The 23,098-nt window shown below is 41.0% G+C and overlaps 2 protein-coding genes across 2 annotated transcripts; both read right to left on the minus strand.

Annotated features, from left to right (window-relative positions):
- Nucleotides 1-214: 214 nt before the first annotated feature.
- LOC145054878 (protein RETICULATA-RELATED 3, chloroplastic-like) lies at nucleotides 215-2,055 on the minus strand. The gene is made up of 2 exons (XM_079003137.1): nucleotides 1,836-2,055; nucleotides 215-1,539 (listed from the first exon to the last, which is right to left on the minus strand). Exon 2 carries the CDS (start codon nucleotides 1,482-1,484, stop codon nucleotides 387-389), a length of 1,098 nt encoding a protein of 365 aa, XP_078859263.1. The 5' UTR covers nucleotides 1,485-1,539; nucleotides 1,836-2,055; the 3' UTR covers nucleotides 215-386.
- A 16,547-nt stretch (nucleotides 2,056-18,602) lies between these two features.
- Nucleotides 18,603-21,026, minus strand: LOC145054879 (uncharacterized). Its single transcript, XM_079003138.1, has one exon. The coding sequence runs from the start codon at nucleotides 20,303-20,305 to the stop codon at nucleotides 19,343-19,345; it is 963 nt and encodes a 320-aa protein (XP_078859264.1). The 5' UTR covers nucleotides 20,306-21,026; the 3' UTR covers nucleotides 18,603-19,342.
- Nucleotides 21,027-23,098: the final 2,072 nt, after the last annotated feature.

Consider the following 23,098-nt stretch of genomic DNA (forward strand, 5'->3'; position numbering starts at 1 on the left):
TATGATGTAGGGACAGATCAAATATGTTAAAAAGCCGAGTCAAAACAGATACGGAAAAAACAAGTAACTTATTATTGGTACGTGTAACATCAACTTCACATACAAACATTTTTATTTTTAATCTTTATTCATTCAAACTTTCGACCCATTTTCTCAACAACTTTTAATGAATAAAACATATCTTAAAACGAGGTGTGTTAGTTGGCTACTAGAGTTGGAAGACATAAAATGTATTAATATATAATACAAAAGCTTATTCAAGCACTAAACTCTAATCACCCATCAAAACTACAATTACACATATAATCAGCCATCACAAAACCCCTAAAAATCTTTTTTCTTTTTTTAATTATTTTGTTAAATAAACATAAAACAGTAAAACAAAATTACTTGGAAGGAATTTCATTGCTCAACAACTTCACTTTCTCCTCTGAACTCTCCTCTTCATCACTGCTAGCCACCATCTTCTTCTCCTCGGTTTCTCCGCCGGCGTTTTGTGATCCGGTCATCCTTGCCAGAATCACAAACGACATCCCTCCAAGCACGTTATTCACCAATCTCAACCCAACCACAGAGGTCTTGAACAACAATGGCGGCATCCCTTTTGCTAAAACGAACTCAATCCCATTCAGAGTTTGGTACCTGAAATTGCTGCTTAAACCCATATGAATCGCCCATGTCATGGCGTTTAAAACAGTTGGTGGAGCTTTGTTTGGTGACTCGAAGCTCGGATCCATCTTCTTCCTCATCTGGATTAGTCCGTTTGACAGAGCAGTTCCGACTAAACCGGCTGCAAAACCCACGGCGGCGAACACTGTTCCTTTGTAAACGAAAGTTCCTAACCTGTTGACAAGGCTGTAGGCGCCGGGCTCGAACATGTGGCTTGTTGGAGAATTGGAGAAGATGAAAGGGAGAGTTGCGGATGAAGATGCCATAGTCGGTGCTAGAAGATACATCAAGGTGAAATTCATGATAGATCCGACGACAAGAGTGGAGAAGACGAAATCAAGCTCGTTTAGGCCAAAATTTGGACGGGATGCCATGTCGCCGAGAACGCATGCACTCACACCAACAACTTCCTCCATTAAAACCTTGAAAGGAAATTGGGGATCAGCAGCAACTCTTGATCTCCATCCACTAAGAAAAGCCCCGATTGGGCCGAAACCGTCGAAGGAAGAAGAGTCGTCGGATTTTCCACCTCCACTCCGATCGCCACTGCCACCGTCACCTCCTCCACCACCACTTCCATGGCCGACACCAGAACCGCCGCCGCCGCCAGCACATGGAATAGGTTGTCTTTTAGATAGTAAATCAAGGTTGATCGGTTTTAATCGGAGGGAGGAAGAGGTAAGATCTTGAGAGGAATTGCAGACAAATTTATTACCAGTTAGATTCGGTAACTTGATGTTAGGGATATGCCTAGCAGGATTCAAATGACGATCGTTTCCGACATGAGAGCAATGAAGCGGAGCAAAAGAAGCCATATTCCGTTTCGAAAAGAACGGATGTTGATCGCTTCTTCTCTACGCGAAAATGAAGCTGAAAATCAAAACACGACATAAATACACAATAAAAATCTACAGATCTAACAAACATATTAAAAAACTTCTTAAATCAATGAATAGAAACTAAAATGCAGAGAGACATAGTTTATAACGATCTTCATAAATATATACGATATATCAAAGAATGAATGAATCACCACAAGAAGAATTAAACAACTGAAAAAATCCCTGATTAGGATATATAAACGTATAGAGATACAAATTCAGGTATCAAAAATATATGAAATTATATTTTTGTGATCATTAGAAGGAGAAGGAAAGGCATATAACCTTTAAATGTAGAATGGATTGTAGCGTTTGAAGAGATGATGAGTGGTATGATCTATTGCCGGCGGCGACAGAAGACGGTGAATCGAGAGAGAAAATAGAAGAAGTAAATGTGGAAATGGGTTTTATATGAGAAAACTAAGGAAACTAAAAACCCTAAAAAATGAGAGAGAGAAAGAGTGGGGGGTTTGGTGAGCAGGGAGAAGAGAGACGGAATCCGAAGATCTGTGCATTGTCTGACTGACACGTAACTATCACCCTATTTAAAGTGTTATTATTAGCACTCCTTGTTTGCTTAATTTTATTTTTAAGCAATATTCACTCAAGTAATTACAATCAGAAAGTCTTTGTCACATTATCAATACAAAATATTTAATAGATGTTGTTATATGTAGTTATGTACTTCTTGTATTCACCCACTTATAATAGATGTTGTTATATGTAGTTATATAACAAGTCAATTATAGTGACCTACCTTTTTTTTATTTCATTCTATAATTGTTAGTTTGTAAAGAACCTAAGATAAAATTTTATAAAGAATACGAATTAAGAAGGAGAAAACTAGAGAATTTTGAAATTGCTTAAAGAGATAATGAGTTGATAGGGTAACATACTTTTTGAAATGTACATATTTAGTCATTATTCTTTTTTTTTCTTGTAAAATAAACCTTTATACTTTATTAATATGTACACATTAGGTCCTTTTCACCGGATTCTACAAGTTTTGCTGACGTGGAAGGGTTTATTTTACAAAAAAAAAAAATAAGGACTAAATGTGTACATTTCAAAAAGTATCTTACTCTATCAAGTCATTTTCCCTTTCTTTTATTTTGTTGAAATGAAATACTCAGGTGGCATCCACATATCCACAACGAGATTTTTTCAACTTTTATTCATCATGAAAAAGAGGGAGAACCCCGATCTCTGATGACTCCTTTGTGTATTCCTACACATCATGGGTAGCAAGGAGGAATGATGGCAAAAACAACAAGGTCGAAGGGGGAGGCAGGAGGAAGTAGAGACGGTAGTTGGCTGCGAGGAGCTGCTCTGGTAGCCCCTTCATCGATTCTTTCTTCTTTTTTGGTAACATATCTCAAAGATGGATGCAAAGAGAGACAGGTCGGAGAAACACAACATGTAAAGGGTGTTTGGTTGTTGTTGTTTGACCGGAAGGAAGAGAGATGAGAAAGAGAAGGGTCGCCGCCCTTTTCTTGTTGCTGGAGGATCACCCACCTCCGATGACTAAGCTAATTAAGTGCCAATTATGCTTCCACATCAGCAAAACCTGTAGAATCCGGTGAAAATGACCTAATGTGTACATATTAATAAAGTATAAGGGTTTATTTTACAAAAAAAAAGAATAAGGACTAAATGTGTATATTTCAAAAAGTATCTTACCATATCAAGTCATTTTCCCTAAAAGAAAATTCGTATATGACCGATATACCGGGTATAGCCGGTCACAAGGACTGCATTGTTACAAAAAATAAAGTATAAGGGTTTATTTTACAAGAAAAAAAAGAATAAGGACTAAATGTGTACATTTCAAAAAGTATCTTACCCTATTAAGTCAGTATCCCTTGCTTAAACATGAAAACCTCTTTAAGCAATTCCACAAGAGAGTGAGTTTTTAACAATATATATTGACGAATGACGAAGGCGGAGCTATGAGAGGGTCTTTGGCTCTTTGCCAATAGAGTTTCAAAGTTGCATTTTGGTCTCTTTGGGTTAGTTTGGTTATATATTTGGTCCCTCAACTTGTAGTTATCAAAAAGAATATTTTAACCCTTCCATGTACCCCTCACATGAGGGTATCTTTTATCTTTTCAGCTTTCTCTCATCATTTTTATAAATCTCTTTCTTTTTATATTTCAAAAAGAATATGATGTCTTCTTCTTTGACATATTTCTTTTCTTCTTTCATAACTCTTCTCTCCATCGAAATGGTTCGCTGCTTTTTCAGAAGATTTCAATTGTAAAAACTTTATAGATGTCCATTTAAATTAGGTCGGCATTTTATATGTGCCTAAAGAGGTAACTGTTCATCCATTTTCTAAATCGAGAACTAATTTTCGTTGTCTGAAAGTTAAAGGAATCAACATCGTGGTTTAATTAGATAGGTTGACCCATCCATAAAAACTTTGTTTTTCTCATGGTTGACAATTGGAAAACAAGGCCTAAATAGGCAAAAACATAAGAAAGGAAAGACACTAATCTAGGCACTAATCTAGGAATAAAGAAAGAAAATAAAATAAGAAAATATTTTTCATTTACACTCCCCTCAAGATGGAGCGCGTAGATTACAAACGCCCAACTTGTCAAGTAGAAGTTTCAGTTGTTGTCCAGGGCCTTTGCGAACAAATCTGCAATATGGTATTTAGATTTAACATGTAATCGCTCAATCTCCGTTAACTCAACTCGTTCTTTTGCAAAGTAGCAATCCATCTCAACATGCTTTGTACGTTCATGAAAAATCGGGTTATTAGCTATGTGTTTCACAGTCATATTGTCACAAAATAATTGAGTTGGATGATTCTGATCAACATCAAACTCCTTTAAAAGCCATCATAACCAAAGAACCTCATTGATTATGGTTGCCATCGTCCAATACTCGGCTTCTGCTGAAGATCGTGATACAACTGATTACTTTTTCGATTTCCAAGATATTGGTGCCCTCCTAGAAGAAGTAAAAAAACAGTTCTTGATCTTCTCGTGTCTTGACAGCCAAGCCAATCTGAATTTGTGTAAGCAATAAGGCTTGTACCACCTCCCTTTGGGAGTAAAATTCCTTCCCCTGGAGTAGATTTCAAGTACCTCATAACTTTGAAAGCTGCCGCCATATGACTTTGTCGTGGATCAACCACAAATTGATTTAACACATTAACTGAGTATGCGATGTCTGGTTTGGTTGCTTGTAGGTAAAGGAGTCGGCCTACTAACCTTCAATATTTGCTAGCATCAACATACACTTATTCATCATCCCTTTTAAGTTTCGAATTATGTTCCATTAGAAAGGCAGTTGGTCTGCACCCCATCATTCCACTATCCTCCAGAATATCCATTACATATTTTCTTTGACTGAGAACTAGTCCTTCCTTTGTACGGGCAACTTCGATTCCTAGAAAATATTTAAGTGCGCCAAGATCCTTGATGCTAAATCTCTCATCAAGAAATATATGTTTTCCCTTAATGCTCTTAGAGTCATCACCTTTGATAATAACATCGTCCACATATATGAGTGCTGCCATAAAGGAATTTATGGTTTTATATATGCAAAGAGAATGATCAGTGTGTGATTGTTTAAAACCCACTTCGTTTAAAGCTGATGTAAACTTTTGGTACCAATTTTTGGATGCTTGCTTTAACCCGTATAGTGACTTCCTTTGCTTACAAACCTTTGCCCATTTACCCTTTTCAAAACCTTGTGGAATTTTCATATAAACCTCCTCGGTCAAATCACCATGTAGAAAAGCGTTATTGACATCTAACTGGTGTATCATCCGGTTCATCTTTACTACAACCACCAAGATAGTTCGAACCGTAACAAGCTTTGCTACCGGAGCAAATGTGGCGTAGTAGTCAACTCCTTCCATTTAGGTGAAGCCCCTTGCCACCAATTTGGCTTTGTATCTCACTACCTCTCTATCTCTCCATTCGACTTGTACTTTATTGTATACCTACTAACCAACATCACTCACCATTCAACCAACTCCACCACCCACCACCACCACATACCACCCATTACCACCAACCACCTACGACACACCACCCACCACCTGCCACCAACCACCCATCACCACCACCATCCACCCACCCCTATATACCCACCGCTAACCACCATCCATCATCACCCCCCACCAATCCACCATCCACCATCACCCATCACTCACCTCCACCCACCACCCACCACTACTACCAACCACCCATCACCACATCCTAAAACCCAATACCACCACCCATCACCTCCACTGCTAACCACCACCTACCTCCACCACTACCAATCACCACCATCCCACCTCCACTACCCGTTACCACCATCCCATCCATTACCTACCAAAACCAACACCCATCACCCACCAAAATCACCACCAGCTATCACCACCACCACCCTCATCCACCACCATCACCACCACCACCCCACCACCTATCACCAACACCCACCGCCGCCACCCATCACTACCACCCACCTCCATCACCCATTACCACCACCCCACCATCACCACCACCCGCCACAACAACCAACCACCACCTATAACCACCACCCACCACTATATATTCTTGATTAATATATGTTTCGGTATATATAATCTCATGTGATTATATCTATTGAATCACATATGATTTATATGGACAATATTTTTTTCCCATTTGCGATTCTATAATTTTTATGTATTTAATCACATGTGATTATATGTATTTAATCACATATGATTAATATGGATAAAGATTTGTTTTCTTGTTCTTAATTCAATATTTGTTATTGTATATATTATCTCATGTGATTATATGTATTTAAGCACATATGATACATATATATATATATATATATATATATATATATATATATATATTAAGATTCAACTTTTTCTATATAAAACATATGTGATTAGATACATATAATCACATATGATTACATGTATTTAGTCACACATGATTATGTGGACAATATTCACTTTCTGGTTTTCTATTCAATTGTTGGTCTGGTATTTTTAATCATATGTGATTATATGTATTTAATAAAATATGATTTATGTGAACAAAATTAATTTGTTTTACGTATAATCACATATGATTAAATACATGTGAAAAATTATTGAGCCGAAAACGTGAAAATTAATTTTCTCCATATTAATCAAATGTGATACGAATCTTGTCCACATCAATCACATGTGACTCAATAATTTGTCTCATGTGTTTAATCACATGTGATTATATGTATTTAATCACTTATGAGTAATATGGAAAAAGAACAACTTTTGAATCAAGAACACAAAAACAAACCTTGCGCACATAAATCATATGTGGTTATATACATATAATCGATCAAATAGATGAAATATTGAATAGAAAAATTCAAAATGAATATTGTCCATATAAATCCTATGTTCCGAGCTTACCACCGTACCAATTACTCAAGCTAAACGTAGAGCTAACAACTTAGCAATAATTTTATACTAGTCATGCTTTCATGAGCATGGGTTTCATGCATGGAGATTTTCAATCCCCTTAAATCACTTTCGGTAGGTTTCAACCTCTTGAAATCATCAATGGACTTCTCAAAAACTGTAACGACCCAATTTTCACGTCCAAAAATTTTGTTTTTAAAACATTACTTAGAAAACATTAATAATTAAAAACATTGTTTGATCAAACCACATCACAACATAAACCATGTCTAAAAGCCAAATCATATAACCAATCGAAATATCAGAGTATAAATCCTAGAGAAATCTCGTAAATACGGAAACCAGTGTGTGTGTATGATGTGCCGCTACCGCGCCAGCTCCTTCCCCTTTGATGAAGAGGTACCTGAAACCAAATCTGTAAATTGTAATTACAAAGCTTAGTGAGTTCCCCCATCGTACCACATACCATACAACACATATCATACATACTGCCAGGCTATTCTAGGGTGCCTGACTACCCGGTACGGCCATTCTGGGGTGCCGACTACTTGTGCGGCCATTCTGGAGTGCCGTCTACCCGTGCGGCCATTCTGGGGTGTCGTCTACCCGTGTCAAGCCATTCTGGGGTGCTGACTACCCTTCGGTCCTAACGACCGAACCTCGATGACTATTTCACCCCTACTACTACTACTATCACATATCATAACATAACATATTATCAGACATATCTGGGGTGTCTGAACTACCCTTCGGTCCAAACAACCGAACTCGGGGACTGCTCCCCTCCTACTACCTCTAACTCATATAACAGATCATGCTAGCATATACACATAACATCACATACTATCAGACGTATATGGGGTGTCTGACTACCCTCTGGTCCTAACAACCGAACTCTACTACTGTCACACATAACATATCATGCTAGCATATAACATATCACGTAGTAGCAAACCTAGATGACATCACTGTAACAACCTGTTATTTCCGGGCATTATAAATCGAGTCTTGTAACCTCTTTGGAATGTAATAGGAATATCATCGATAAATGAATTATTCAAAAGCTCTGATTGGAGTACACTATGTAGTAGATATCGTCTTAAGGTTTCCAAATATATAAAGAACACTAAAATCCGAGTTATGACGAAGTAGTTATGACCATTCTAAGATTTCCGACAAAACCGACAACACCGATTAAACGGAAAACGCAAAGTTTCAATATGATAGCATTTAGCCTTAGGTATCTAAATGAAAGTTATAGCTAACATTAAACCGTGAGCGTACACAAAAAGAACGTCCAAATCTGACTTCGTATGAGGAAGTTATGATTTTTCCAAGATCCGAATATAGCAGTAGACAGCTAAAAACTCGAATCGGAGATCGAGCGACTTTTGGCCGGAATGAGCTAAACGAGAATCGAAGGTCTCGACAATGGTATTTCAGCGGTAAAAAGTCTGGCAAAAACCGACATCAGATAAAGAAGTTATGAATTTTCAAAGAAATTCCTTAAACACGTTGAGTTATAAAATAAATAATAAAAATAATTTCGGAATTTGCCAACGGAGTCTAAACGAAAGTTGTAGAGCGTAGTCTCACCTACGCGTGGATATAAAGACCATCGAAAACGGAGTTCGTATGAAGAAGATATGAATTTTTGAAGTTTATTAAATAAATTATATATTTATTTAAATCAAAATTTCGGACCTTATCCGAAGAGGAGTCAGCGTCCTCATCCGGGTACGCGCTGCGTACCCCTGTACGCCCCGCGTACCCGAGAGACTTGGCCTCTGATCGTCCATGTCGCCCTATCCGAGCCATCCGACCCGTCCGACCCGTCCGAAGTACCCGACCCGTCCGACCCGCTGGCAAATCCAGCTTATACGCCACCTTGCCCACCCGGGCTACAACCCTTAACAACCCAATATACCTCGGGCCCAACTTGCCCCGCTTCCTGAATTGAATGACGCCCTTCCAAGGCGACACCTTCAGGAGAACCATATCCCCAACCTGGAACTACAGGTCGAATCGGCGCTTGTCGACGTAACATTTCTGCCGACTCTACGCGGTCTGAAGCCTGCTCCGAACCTACTGAATCCTCTCGGTAGTCTTGAGTACCACTTCGGTGCTCCCCATGACCCTCTGACCAACCTCTCCCCAGCATATCGGGGTCCTGCACCTCCGTCTGTACAACATCTCGAATGGAGGGCGGTCGATACTCGCGTGGTAGCTGTTGTTGTACGAGAACTCAGCCAAGGGAAGATAAGTATCCCAGCTACCACCGAAGTCTAGCACGCACGCCCGCAACATATCCTCCAGAGTCTGGATGTTCCGCTCGCTCTGACCATCTGTCTGCGGGTGACAGGCGGTGCTAAAATGCAAACGAGTGCCCAACTCGTCATGAAACCTCTTCCAAAACCTGGAAGTAAAACGCACATCCCTGTCCGAGATAACCGATACCGGCACCCCGTGCCTCGCCACAATCGCCCTAATATAGATGTCGGCCAATTTCTCGGCCGATATGCTCTCCTGAATCGGAATAAAATGAGCACTCTTGGTCAATCGATCCACGATGACCCAAATCGAATCTACTCCACGCACGGTCCTGGGAAGCTTCGTGATAAAATCCATCGTGATATCTTCCCATTTCCACAACGGGATGTCCAACGACTGCATCTTGTCATGCGGTCTCTGATGTTCGGTCTTGACCTTCCTGCAGGTAAAGCACCGCCCGACGTACCAAGCCACATCCCGCTTCATAAAGGGTCACCAATAATCTAGACGAAGATCCCTATACATCTTCGTCGCCCCGGGATGAATAGAGAATCGGGATTTATGTGCCTCCTCCATCAAGATCTGGCGCACGCCTACGTGATACGGCACCCACACCCTACGGTGTAATGTCAATAGTCCTCGGCTATCATAATCGAAGGAGGAAACCTGACCCACCACACGCTCACTCTTCCGATGCTCCTCCTTGATAGCCTCCTGTTGAGCCTCCCGAATTTGCTCCAACAGGGGAGTCACTACGGTCATTCTCATACAAATATCCCTGATCGGCGCCGCCTTGCGGCTAAGCGCATCGGCCACCACGTTGGCCTTCCCCGGGTGGTAGAGGATCTCGCAATCATAATCCTTCACCACGTCCAACCACCGACACTGCCTCATGTTCAGATTCGTCTGATCCATAGGGTACCTCAAACTCTTGTGGTCCGTGTAGATGGTACATCGAACCTCGTAGAGGTAATGCCGCCAAATCTTGAGGGCAAAAACCACTGCCCCCAACTCCAAATCATGCGTCGGGTAGTTCGCATCGTGAGGCTTGAGCTGCCTCGAAGCGTAGGCAATGACATGCCCCCTCTGCATCAGTACCGCGCCCAACCCTGAAATGGACGCGTCACAGTAAACCACAAAATCCTCTACGCCCTCTGGCAGGACTAAGATTGGCGCCTCACACAATCTCTGTCTCAGTGTCTCAAACGCAGCCTGCTGCTCGGGTCCCCACCGAAAGACCACGACTTTCTTCGTCAGCCGCGTCAGGGGTACGACTATCTTGGAGAAATCCTGAATGAATCTCCGATAGTAGCCTGCCAATCCTAGGAAACTCCGAATCTCAGATGGAGACTTCGGAACCTCCCACCTCATCACGGCCTCGACCTTGGCCGGATCGACCAGAATCCCGTTCTGGTTGACAAGGTGTCCGAGAAATTGCACCTCGCGCAACCAAAACTCACACTTGGAGAACTTGGCATACAATCTGTCCCTCCTCAGGGTCTCCAATACCTCTCTCAGATGCTCCTCATGCTCCTCCTGTGTCTTGGAATAAACCAAGATGTCGTCAATGAAAACTATCACAAACCGATCCAGCATCGGTCTGCACACGCGGTTCATGAGGTCCATAAACGCGGCAGGGGCATTGGTGAGCCCAAACGGCATCACCACGAACTCATAATGGCCATAGCGCGTCCAAAACGCGGTCTTTTGCGCATCCTCCTCTCTTACCCTCATCTGGTGATAACCCGAACGCAAATCAATCTTGGAGAACCAAGATGCTCCCTGAAGCTGGTCAAAGAGATCATCAATCCTCGGGAGTGGGTAACGGTTCTTCACTGTTACCTTGTTCAGCTCCTGGTAATCTATACACATCCTATGCGACCCGTCCTTCTTTTTCACGAATAGAATCGGGGCTCCCCAGGGTGAACTGCTCGGTCTAATGAATCCCTTGTCTAGCAGCTCCTGCAGCTGCATAGACAACTCCTGCATCTCAGGAGGAGCCAACCGATACGGTGCCTTGGCTATCGGAGCCACACCAGAAACGAGGTCAATCCTGAAATCTACCGGTCGCTCCGGAGGTATCCCAAGAAGCTCCTCTGGGAAGACATCTGCGAAATCTTGCACCACCGGAACCTCGCTCACTGTCGCCTTACGCGCCTCCCAGGTATCCATCACGTACGCGACATATCCTGCACATCCCTGCTGAAGGTAGCGTCTAGCCCTCGCTGCCGAACATACTGCAGGTCCACACTGCGGCCTCTCGCCATGAATCACTAACTCTCCCCCACCTGGGGTCCTGACTCGCACTAGCTGCTGTGCGCAATCTATCACCGCCCCATTAGGGCTCAACCAATCCATGCCTATAATCACCTTGTTCCCACGCAACGGAATGGGAACCAGATCCGCCAAATAGCGCTCCTCGAATAACTTCAGAACACAATCTCTGAATACTGATGACGCCCGCACGGATCGATCGTCGACAATCTCCACCTCCAAAGGGCAATCTAACATGCCTGAAGACTCAGGAAACTTCTTGCTAAGCGCAAGGGAAACAAATGATCGGGTAGCACCCGAGTCGAACAACACCTGAACTGGGATATCGTTCACATGGAACGATCCTAACACATATATACATACACCGAGCACATATCAATATCATAACATCATAAAATAAAATAGAGGGAAAGAATCATACCCGTCACCACATCGGGTACGGCGCGTGCCTCCTCGGTAGTCAGCTGAAATGCCCGGCTCCTCACCATTGGAGCCTCTGTCTTGCCCTGCCGGCCATCAGTAATCCGCAAGGTCGCTGGTGCTGGCGCCTTCACTGACGCTGTAGCTGTCAACTGGGAACAATTGGCCTTCTTGTGGCCTCTCTGGTTGCAGTGGAAACACAGCAACTCTGATGTCTGTAACACAGGTGCAGGGGCGGTACAATCCCTGCTAAAATGCCCCGTCTTGCCGCACTTATAGCAGCCTGATGATCCCAGTCTACACGCCCCCTCATGAGGCCTGCCGCATTTCCTACAGCGGCTCGGTCCTGACTGGCCTTTCGGCCTACCATCTGATCCCTTGGGCTTCTTCCCCGAAGCCCCTCCTATCTGTCCCTCCTCTGACTTCCGTTTCCGGATATGCTCCAAATCTATCTCCCTCTCCCTCGCCTTGGCAATCATGGAGTCCAAGGTGGGGTAAGCTGAAAAACTAACATGCTCCCGGATATCAGCCTGGAGCATGTCATGATAGCGGGTCCTCCTCATGTCCTCATCGCCCGCATACTGGGGCACCAACAGTGCCCTCTCCCGGAACTTATCGGTGATCTCCGCCACAGTCTCCGTCGTCTGTCTCATGTCCAAAAACTCCCTGGCCAGCTGCTGAAGCTCGACAGCCGGTGCAAACTCTGCCCTGAACCTGGTCACAAAGTCCGACCAGGTCATAGCCTCGATAGCTGAGGCTCCCAACGAGTCACCCACTGACTCCCACCAATCTCGAGCTCGGTCTCGTAAACACCCTGCTGCATACCTCACCTTCGACCCCTCGGGGCAGAAGCTAGTCAACTGTGCAGACTCGATGTCCGCAATCCATCGCCTGGCAGCAATGGGGTCTTTCACTCCTTGGAAATCTGGCGCACCACTGCCCCTAAAGTCCTTAAAGGACAGCGTGCGAGATCCCGACTGGCCAGATGCCATGTCACTCCTGAACGCCCTAAGGCGATCCTCCATCAACTCGATGATCCCTTCCTTGATCGACCCGAAGATAATGGGGGTTGACTCAAGGATACCCCTGGTCTCATCTTGGCCTCCCTTGGTTCGGGTACGGATCCTCTGCTTTCAGTAGTACGGGCCCATACTACCTTCCACATCTATCCGTACCTTCTTCAAGGACTGCCTCGACTCCGCCAGACCCCTTTCACTATTGCTGTCCTCTGCTATACTCATCCTAGGCTTGCCCTAGGGAAATCTCTGACTCTACTCCATCCAGTCCCCAGCTTCTGCAGGCCTCCTTGTAATGCCAATTAGCCATTACCCGAATACCATCACATGTGATGAGGCCCAGATAATCCTTCGAGTAACAGACTCGTCCCTACAACGGTTGGACTCAAACAAGAGCTGCACAATAGGATCAAATCCAACACTCTAAGATTATTCAACCCTGATCACATGCGACGTGTCGTATTCACCTAATGGCTAACTCCCATTATTCAGAGTCCCACAAAGCACGAAGCAAGTAGCATTCGGACAAGGGTAACAATCTCAATCAACTCTATCTGCTTACAGGAACTGCACTAGCATACAATGCTAAGTTCGTACTATCAAGCATAACCTAATCAGGCTATCCTACTTGCTGCCTACTCAACACTAGCATGCAATTTCTCATACAACTGAAACATATAAAGCAGGCACATAAGGCATCACTCCTAGATCCTTATTCCTATTCTAGCATGCCGTTCTACAAAAGCTGATAAACATAACATAAACTTGTATGGGTACTTTGAGGAATACTTACTTGAGCTCGGCCGGTCGCGCACATCACACACTTCGTTCTTTCTCAAAACTCTTTTCTTAATCTTTAGAAAACATTTTCTTTTTGGAAAATCTTTTAATCCCTCGATTTGAGTTCAGACACCCCCGAATGTGTGTCCGAATCCCTCAAACCAGGGCTCTGATACCAACTTGTAACGACCCAATTTTCACGTCCAAAAATTTCGTTTTTAAAACATTACTTAGAAAACATTAATAATTAAAAACATTGTTTGATCAAACCACAGCACAACGTAAACCATGTCTAAAAGCCAAATCATACAACCAATCGAAATATCAGAGTATAAATCCCAGAGAAATCTCGTAAATGCGGAAACCAGTGTGTGTGTATGATGTGCCGCTACCGCGCCAGCTCCTTCCCCTTTGATGAAGAGGTACCTGAAACCAAATCTGTAAACTGTAAACACAAAGCTTAGTGAGTTCCCCCATCGTACCACATACCATACAACACATATCATACATACTGCCAGGCTATTCTGGGGTGCCTGACTACCCGGTACGGCCATTCTGGGGTGCCGACTACCAGTGCGGCCATTCTGGAGTGCCGTCTACTCGTGCGACCATTCTGGCATGCCGTCTACCCGTGCGGCCATTCTGGGGTGCCGTCTACCCGTATCAAGCCATTCGGGGATGCTGACTACCCTTCAGTCCTAACGACCGAACCTCGGGGACTATTTTACCCCCTACTACTACTACTATCACATATCATAACATAACATATTATCAGACATATCTGGGGTGTCTGAACTACCCTTCGGTCCTAACAACCGAACTCGGGGACTGCTCCCCTCCTACTACCTCTAACTCATATAACAGATCATGCTAGCATATAAACATAACATCACATACTGTCAGACGTATCTGGGGTGTCTGACTACCCTCCGGTCCTAACAACCGAACTCTACTACTGTCACACATAACACATCATGCTAGCATATAACATATCAGGTAGTAGCAAACCTAGATGACATCACAAAGACAATCATCTAACATACGAATCCTACTGGTGGGCCGACATTGTGGCCGTAGACCCACCGCTACTGGAAGGTAACTCACCTCGAAGTAGCTGCTGATCTGATCGTGAACTGACTGTCTACTGTTGCTGCTGCTGCTCCGGAAATCCTCCGGCTGTAATTCCCACAACATACTCAATCAAACACTGCTAACTGTCCTTTGGGTAAAATGACCATTTTACCCCTGATCATGCCCTAAGTCAAAGTCAGAGTCAACTTTCAGTTGACCCGACTTGCCGAGTTGGCTCGCCAACTCGCCGAGTCCCTGTCCAATCGACTGACTTGGATCCCGTCTCTACTCGTCGATTTAGGCATTGAATCGACGAGTTCTTCTTCCAAACTGATGTTCAAGTCATTCATCCTACTCGCCGAGTTGTATGAACAACTCGCCGAGTCTGATCTTGATCTAAGGAGATTGCCTTGAATTCGCCGAGTCAGGGCCATGACTCGCCGAGTTCCTTCATGGATGAGTTCGGCTTCCAACTCACTGAGCCACTCCCCGTGACTCACTACTCTACTCGACACAACGAAAAGGGAATAAACTCGGAGACTCGCGAGCAGACTCGCCGAGTCAGATGAACGACTCGCCGAGTCGCTACCATGCAGTCTCTATATGGTCAATTTTGCTTGAATCCAGCTTATGCTATCCACAGATCTGGGTTCCTAGAGCATGAATAACACGTAAAGTTTCCAACTTTACGTGTAGATACTCACTAATGAGGGTTTTAGGGCTCAAAATGCACCAAAAAGGGTAGATCTAGGGTGTACATGCAACATGGGTCCATAAAGGCAGTAGATCCAAGCTCCTGGAGCTCGATCTCACCTAGATCTAGAAGTTACCCAGCTTATTACGAGTCCACAAGCATACATAAGCTTGGAAACAGATCAAAAAGGGCTTTAATGGAGCCATAAGTATGAAAACATGGGAGAAACGAGCCATACCTTAGTGAACACTCTGAGATTGCTCAAAGGTGCTTGACCTCCTCTTCTTCTTCTTGATCTCCTCTCCTACTCACTCCAAAGCTTCAAAAGAATACACCAAAGGTTTCAAATCCACAAGAAACAAGGCTTGAATGAGGTTTAGGGCTCTGAGGGTGAATAGGGGCTGGCTTGGGGCGGAAATGAGTGCTTAAATAGGGTGCAAACCCCTGAAACTTAGGGTTTCATCCAACAGCGGTGACTCGCTGAGTCCAGGATATGGACTCGCCGAGTCGCCTACTTAAACGTGTCCCGGGTCCCGTTTCTACTCGGCGAGTCGGACCTATGACTCGCCGAGTCCAAGGCTAAAAAAAATGGAAAACACTCAAATAAGATTAACGTACCAGGAACCAGGTGCTACAAAAACCCCTAAAGTCACCCAGGTTAGAGTCTTTGTTTTTGGCTATTGGTTGTGTGTTTTGTTGTAGAGTTTTGTATACATAAATTCAATTAAAATATAATAGTAAAATAATGAAATTTGAAAACTTTAAATACCCTAAAAAAAACCACATGAAGCTTATTTTTAGTGCTTATAAATACATTATGAAACAAAATTTTGATAACTTTGACACTTAGATAGTTAGACTACAGGGTGAGCATGGTGCAATTTTAAGGCCAAATCGAACCGCAAACCGCAAGGTGCGGTTTTTGAATTCTAGAAACCGTTAGGTGCGGTTTTTCAATGGTTCGGTTTTAGTGTTCTTGAGTGCGGTTTCGGTTTGTACCGGTTCGGTGTCGGTTTTAAACCGAGCCAAACATATGGTGCAATTTTTTACGTTCACCGTTATGATTTTTTTAACTGTGGTGTTCATGTGAAGATTTATGATTGTATGACATGGTGTCATTTCGTTTCCTCACATTTAGAAGCTGTAATTTTGAGTTTTTTATGTTGTTTACTTGATCACTTCATTTGCTACCCATATTACTAGCTCATTGTTATTCAATTTGTGCTTAGAAGTTACAAGTTTGCAAGTTGTAGCCCATATAGTGTTTACACTTTACACATAATCATTAAGTCACAAACACAAAGTGACAAACTCACATATTAAACCTAATACCTATTTATTAATTACCTTCAAGTTCAATACATAATATATGTATAAATTATAGTTTATTAGTTTTTAAAATAATATGTATCATTATAATATATATATATATATATATATATATATATATATATATATATATATATATATATATATTTGCGATTTATTTTATTGTTAATAAGCGTGCGATGCGGTTCGGTTTCTAGATAAAAACCGCACCACAACAATAAATTCGGTTCTTTCAAAAAAATAAAATCCGCACCATTAGTGTTTGCGTCGGTTTCGGTTGGTGACGGTTTATTGCGATTTTTCTTTTATCGGTTTGGTTTTTGTTCACCCCTAGTTATGAGGATGCGCCAAGATTGGGTCACTGGTAGCTTAGAGAGAGAGAGAGAGAGAGAGAGAGAGAGAGAGAGAGGATAAACGATGTAGAAAAGGTTTAGATGGATTGCAATTGGCTCTTTTAATTCTTTATTTTCTTTTAAACATGCTAGCACACTATCGATCTTTAGTATAAGGGTGATATCTGGACTTCTGACCGAACCTGTTGAGACTTATCAGGTCCAAGTCGGGTTCCTATTCTTGAACGTAAAAGTGAGCATTTTGACCAGACCTGACTCGGAAATTGGTGGACTTAGGACCAGACCTATTGAGCTTACCACCTATTGAAGCTTACCAAATACTGAGCCGGGTCGATGTCGGGTCCGATCGGAAAGTCAGAAATGCTTACCCCTACCTTAATAAAATGTCATGCTTAGACGAAATATAAAAATATAATCTTTAACATCTTGGTTACTTAGAAAAACAAATCAGTAATAGTTCATTCACTTCATTGTGTTGATACGCTATAAAAATGTTTGTTCTTTATTTGTGTGTGTTTGGGGATTTGAGAGTTGAGGGATAGATGGGTCGATTGCAATGGATGGAGGCGATTCTGCCGTTGGGGATCATATTGCATCGCCGGCAACGTCCAATATTTTCTTCACAAAGCCGCTCATCATTTTCTGTGTTTTTCATTCGTATCTGAATCTGATTTATTTACTATTTACTATTTACTATTTATTTGTTCTACATCGGTAATGATTTGTGGGATGTCGCCATGTGAAGACGTGATAACAACATCGTCCACCAAAAACTCTCCTTCTAATTTCGATTTTATCCACTTTCAGGTTCTATTCCTAAACGAATCTCTTTCAACTTCGATTTTCAGAGCTTCTCTACCTAAGTAACTAATAACTAATATCAACATCTAGGGTTCACTTCCATTCATCATTTCTATCTCTAATAATAGTATGGTTAGTACCAACTTACTTCATTCATCTTTGTATTTTATAAACCTAACAAACTATACCGATGTCATACAAACACAAACCACTTTTCATTTCATTGCCATAAATATAATTGGATCAATTCTTTAAAATATAATGTCGTGATAACATAAAATTTAAAATTATAATGCTACATAATGTGGCGGTTTTCTTCTTGATACATGTTTGTATTTTATAAACGATTAACCTATCCAAATATAACGATGTCATACAAACACAAAATAGTTTTCTTTGCTATAATTGACTAGATTTTTAAAGGTATAATGTTGTAATAAGAAAAAGAACGGAAGTATAATGCTATAATGTGGTAGGTTTTTGTTGCTGATATGATTTTGATTGATGCAGGAAGGAAGTTTTAAGGAACAAAAAAAACGTTCATCAGAAGTTTGACTTTTAGTACTATATATCGACTTCCATTAGATTTCATGTGGTAATTTGTTACAAATACAAAAAGCTCATGGTGATGTGTGTTTGAACTTTGAATTTGGTTCTTTCAAATAGTTTCTTACAATTTATTGATGGATTTGTTACATCCAAGAGATTGCTGGACTTTTAAGCACAACCACTAAGTGTCAGTAGTCAAATCCATAGTGATGATATGGTCAAAGTTGTAGTATATTATTACTCTTGGAGAAAAAAGTTTCTATTTTTGGTAGGTAATTGGTTGATTGTGTGTGCAAAAATGGCAGCTGCATTTGGTGCTACTGTACAAGCTAAAAATGGAAATACAATGCAGGACAAAGAGTAGTGTGGTTTGTCAGGTGCCTTGATGGCAATAACATACTTTCAAATCTAACTCCACTGTAACATTAATGTTACACATTACACTAAAAAACATACATTTTAAAATGTGAATGTAACAATACAAAAATTACAACATGTTTTCTACACATTACACTACATAACACCTTAATTAAGTGCTATATTTATTTTGAAGCAATTTCAATTCTGTAAAATGAGCATAGGAAAAGCAAAACTATATATTCAATTGCTACAAAAGATATAAATCCCATGAAACAAGTTTATTCCTTGTTCAAAATTCAACAAGAATGGACCCGAGCTTACAAGATGCACATAATGGATGATGAATGTATGAATGGTGTATTTACACAATTACCCTAGAACTAGAATATAAACGCACAAAGATATAAGATTTGAGTACACCTACAGAATATGTAAAGAAGCATGACCTGATGAAGAAGAAGAAGAAGTCAAGCAGTAAAGTCAATTTCAAGGTCTGGCATTGTTCTTGTAGCCATGGCATATGGAACTCTCATGCTCCCAACTCTTGTCATGCGTAATGCTTCACCAGAATTTGCAGCTCTTTCTAGTTCTTGGATTCTCTTTCTTTTCTTGTATCTCCATGCCCATAATATCAGCAATGCAAACAACACCACCAATATGATTCCACCACCTGCTATGCCAACAATAGCACACACTCTAGGCATGTTGTCTAACTTACTACTAGATGCAGTTTCTTCAGGTGATGCAGAAACTTCAGGTGTTGCAGGAGGAGAAGGGGGAGGGGATTCGACTACAATGGAGAAATGCCCCTGTTCATAAGTCAAACATTGATTGTCTGATACTAAATCTGTGAAATTGACCTGACCATGTAGATCAAACCAGACACACTTGGGATGAGAACCAGAACCTTCAGGTTTTGACCTTATTTGTCCAAACTTTATTGTGATGGCATCATCGGAAGCCCAAAATTCCAGTTCAGGTAGATTAGTAGCTGATAAGTCTGAACCATTGTAAGCAAGAAGACCCAATATAGGAGCTAGATAAGTGTAACCAGGTAAAGGGTAATATGTAGTGGACCAATTCCCCAGGTTTTGATACACCAGAACAAGTCTCTCCACATATGGTTGCTCTCTTACGCCAATGGGGATTCTGAACTCTTTAAACGTTTCAACACCTCTATGAAATAGGCTACCACTTCGTAGTCTCATTGCTGATATCTCAATCCCTGTCAAATAGGGAGGAACGAGTCCATCAAACGGAATACCAGTACGTGGATGGAAGAATGCACGGTAGGCGTATTCCTGGAGAGTCGTATCAAGAGCCCTTGCAGGCTTTGTTTCAGAATTAGATAATGGAGATCCAACTCTTGGCCAACAGAGGAAGCAAATAAGCAGAACAAGTATCGTTAAACTTCGAAATTGAATCCCCATTGATGCTTCAGATTATTGAAAATTGGAACAACTGGCAAGAACTGGATTCTCTGTGTGTGATTTAATGGCTAACTGAAAATCAAAATTCAAATAAGCAACTATAGAGCGCTAATGCATGTCTCAAGGAACATTCCACAGACAAACCCTTACGATACTTCAAGAATTCCGCAACTGGAATCTGGATTCTAAACCGCAGATCTTGTAGAAAAGAGAAAATCCAGAGCAATGTACTCAAACGAACCCTAGAGTTTCGGCAAGAGCAGTTGAGTTTAAAAGCAGCAACAAATTGATTTATTCACCTTACAACCGTTTTCGAGTTCATCAGATTTCGCAAGAACACGCATTCATCTTCAACGCCCAAACAAATTCCTCTGCATTTTGACGAAACCGTAACTAGCGTATGAAAATTGCATAAACTTACTAGCTCCGGCGATCTCGATCGTGAAAACCGTTACTATATTCGTTTCTCCTGTTTTAGGAGTTGGAACTAACAAGAACTTCTTCTCCTGATGCGAACAATTTCTCAAGATATCCAAGAATCAAGTTGAAACACGATTTTGATATGCACACGTCAAACGAAACAATCAACGAAGATGAAACAAAAATGGAACAGAAGTAAATCAAGCGTATGTTCTAAGAAGAAATGAGTGAATGAAGAAGGAGAGACGATATCCAAGAAGAATTGATGTACAAGAGGAGAGAGAGTGAAATATACACGAACATGTATGTATGGATGTATGTGGGGATTTGCAGAGTAACAGCTAACAATATGGGGAGGGGGAGTTGACGTAAATGCCCTCGTCCTTTTTCATTTATGGACAAATGTGTACAACAAAAGGTGACTACTGTTTTGCATGCCAATGGAAATGGGTCAAGTCAAACTCTCAACTTAGTCAGCGACTAGTCCTCTTCTTATTTTATTTTTGGGTAGTACGTTCCATTTAATATTATAACAATTTACTTTTTTTTTTCAATATAAAATGGATTTTCATATGGAGTACTTAGGAATTAGGATAGAAATATAATATTGGGAAAATGACTTACGAGCCTAACGAAGTTTCCAAACCGTTTAAAAAACCCCAATCATGGTTTGTCTGTTCAAAAAAACCCAACAAACTTAACATTTTTTCTAAAAAGTCCAGCTAAGTTAGGGCCTGTTTGTTTGCATCTTAATACCTCTTAATAAGGGGTGGGTCTGAATCTTTAAGATTCAGACCGTTTGTTTATCTCTTAAGTTTTGGTCTGAATCTGAATTTTAGCACTTACAAAATCAGATTTCAAATTTCATCCGAAAAAATAAAAGACGTGCTATGCCCTTGACACAAAAACACGTTCTCTTTCTCGCCCCTTCTCCTCCTTCTCACCCCAATTCTTATCCCTCACCGACCTCCAATAATCATCGTCTGCTTCCTCCGATCTACAACACCATCGCCGCCAATTTCGTCGCCCCGCCTCCGCCATCTGTTGCAGCGACATAGACCTCCACCTATTTAAAACGATGCCAACCTCTGGTTGTAGGTAACGTTTTTGTCATTTTTTGGCCCTGAAAATCACATAGCAATAGATATAAACTTGGTTTTTGCTGTTTTTTCTGGAATGTGTTGTTGATTGTCGGCGTCTTCTCTACCTCTGGTGACTGCTGCGCCTCCGGCAGCTTTGCCTCCCACATTCCCTCTTTCTGAAAATTGATGTTATAGTATATGATGTTTGATAAATCTGAAAACTGATAAATCTTAAATGCTGATATGGGCTTGATTTCTGAAATATAAGTTGATGATCTTGCTGATTTGATTGATTTCTAAAATGAATGTGAAATCAAAATATATGTGAAAACTGATAAATCTTAAATGCTGATATGGCTTGATTTCTGAAATATAAGTTGATGATCTTGCTGATTTTATTGATTGCTGAAATTTGTTGCCCATCTTGCTGATTTGTTATGGGATTTGTTTATTTGGATCTTTTTTTTTTTTTAAAAAAAAGTGGGTTATGATTAGTGATTAGTTGGTAAGATGATGGTTCAAGATCATGTTTGCCAATTTGATGGGTTTCATCACATATGTTTTTAAGGTGTGGTTTCAGTGGTTACAGAAATAGGAGGAAGGAAGAGAAAACATGTTTTTTTTTTCCCAAAATGACCTTGTGCTAAAAGGAAGACAGATGATTAGAAAAGGGAGAATTTCGTATACGCCCTTGCTAAATAGCTAAATATTGTATTTGCCCGGCCTAAATTCTAAATATCGTATTTGCCATTCTTAATGTTTTTTAATATCATAAATACTCAAATCTATTTTTTGATTATTTTTATTGATTTATAATATTTTTTTTACCATTTTAAAGCTAAAAACATTTGAAATAGACAATTTTGCCCTTGGCATCTAAATTCCAAAATCATCTCACGTGAACAAATAAAAATCGCAGATGCCTTATGAATTATAATCCCTTTGCGTCTTCCCTTCCCTTGCGTCTTCATTGATCAACGATCACACACAATCCTCGATCAGCAATCACACGTTGAGCAATCACACTCGAACTTAGTTGTTATCGGTTCTCCTCTTCACTGCTGCAATCGGATCAGGTTAATTTTTATCTTTCTTTGTAAGTTAAACATTCAATTCATGATTATATGCGTGATAAACCAAAGTTGGACTTATTCCTATTTTTCCTTTCTTTAATTTCGTTTTTGATGTTGCTTAATTTGTTCACGTGACTGTTTTGGAACCCTGTGTTATATTGATGTTTCAAACTACTGTATTTACAATCTTGAATTACAATTGACAGAGATTTTAATGC

Source organism: Lactuca serriola, chromosome 5, assembly GCF_051521515.1.
Source record: "Lactuca serriola cultivar US96UC23 chromosome 5, Lser_US96UC23_V15, whole genome shotgun sequence".
NCBI classification, from domain to species: domain Eukaryota; kingdom Viridiplantae; phylum Streptophyta; class Magnoliopsida; order Asterales; family Asteraceae; genus Lactuca; species Lactuca serriola.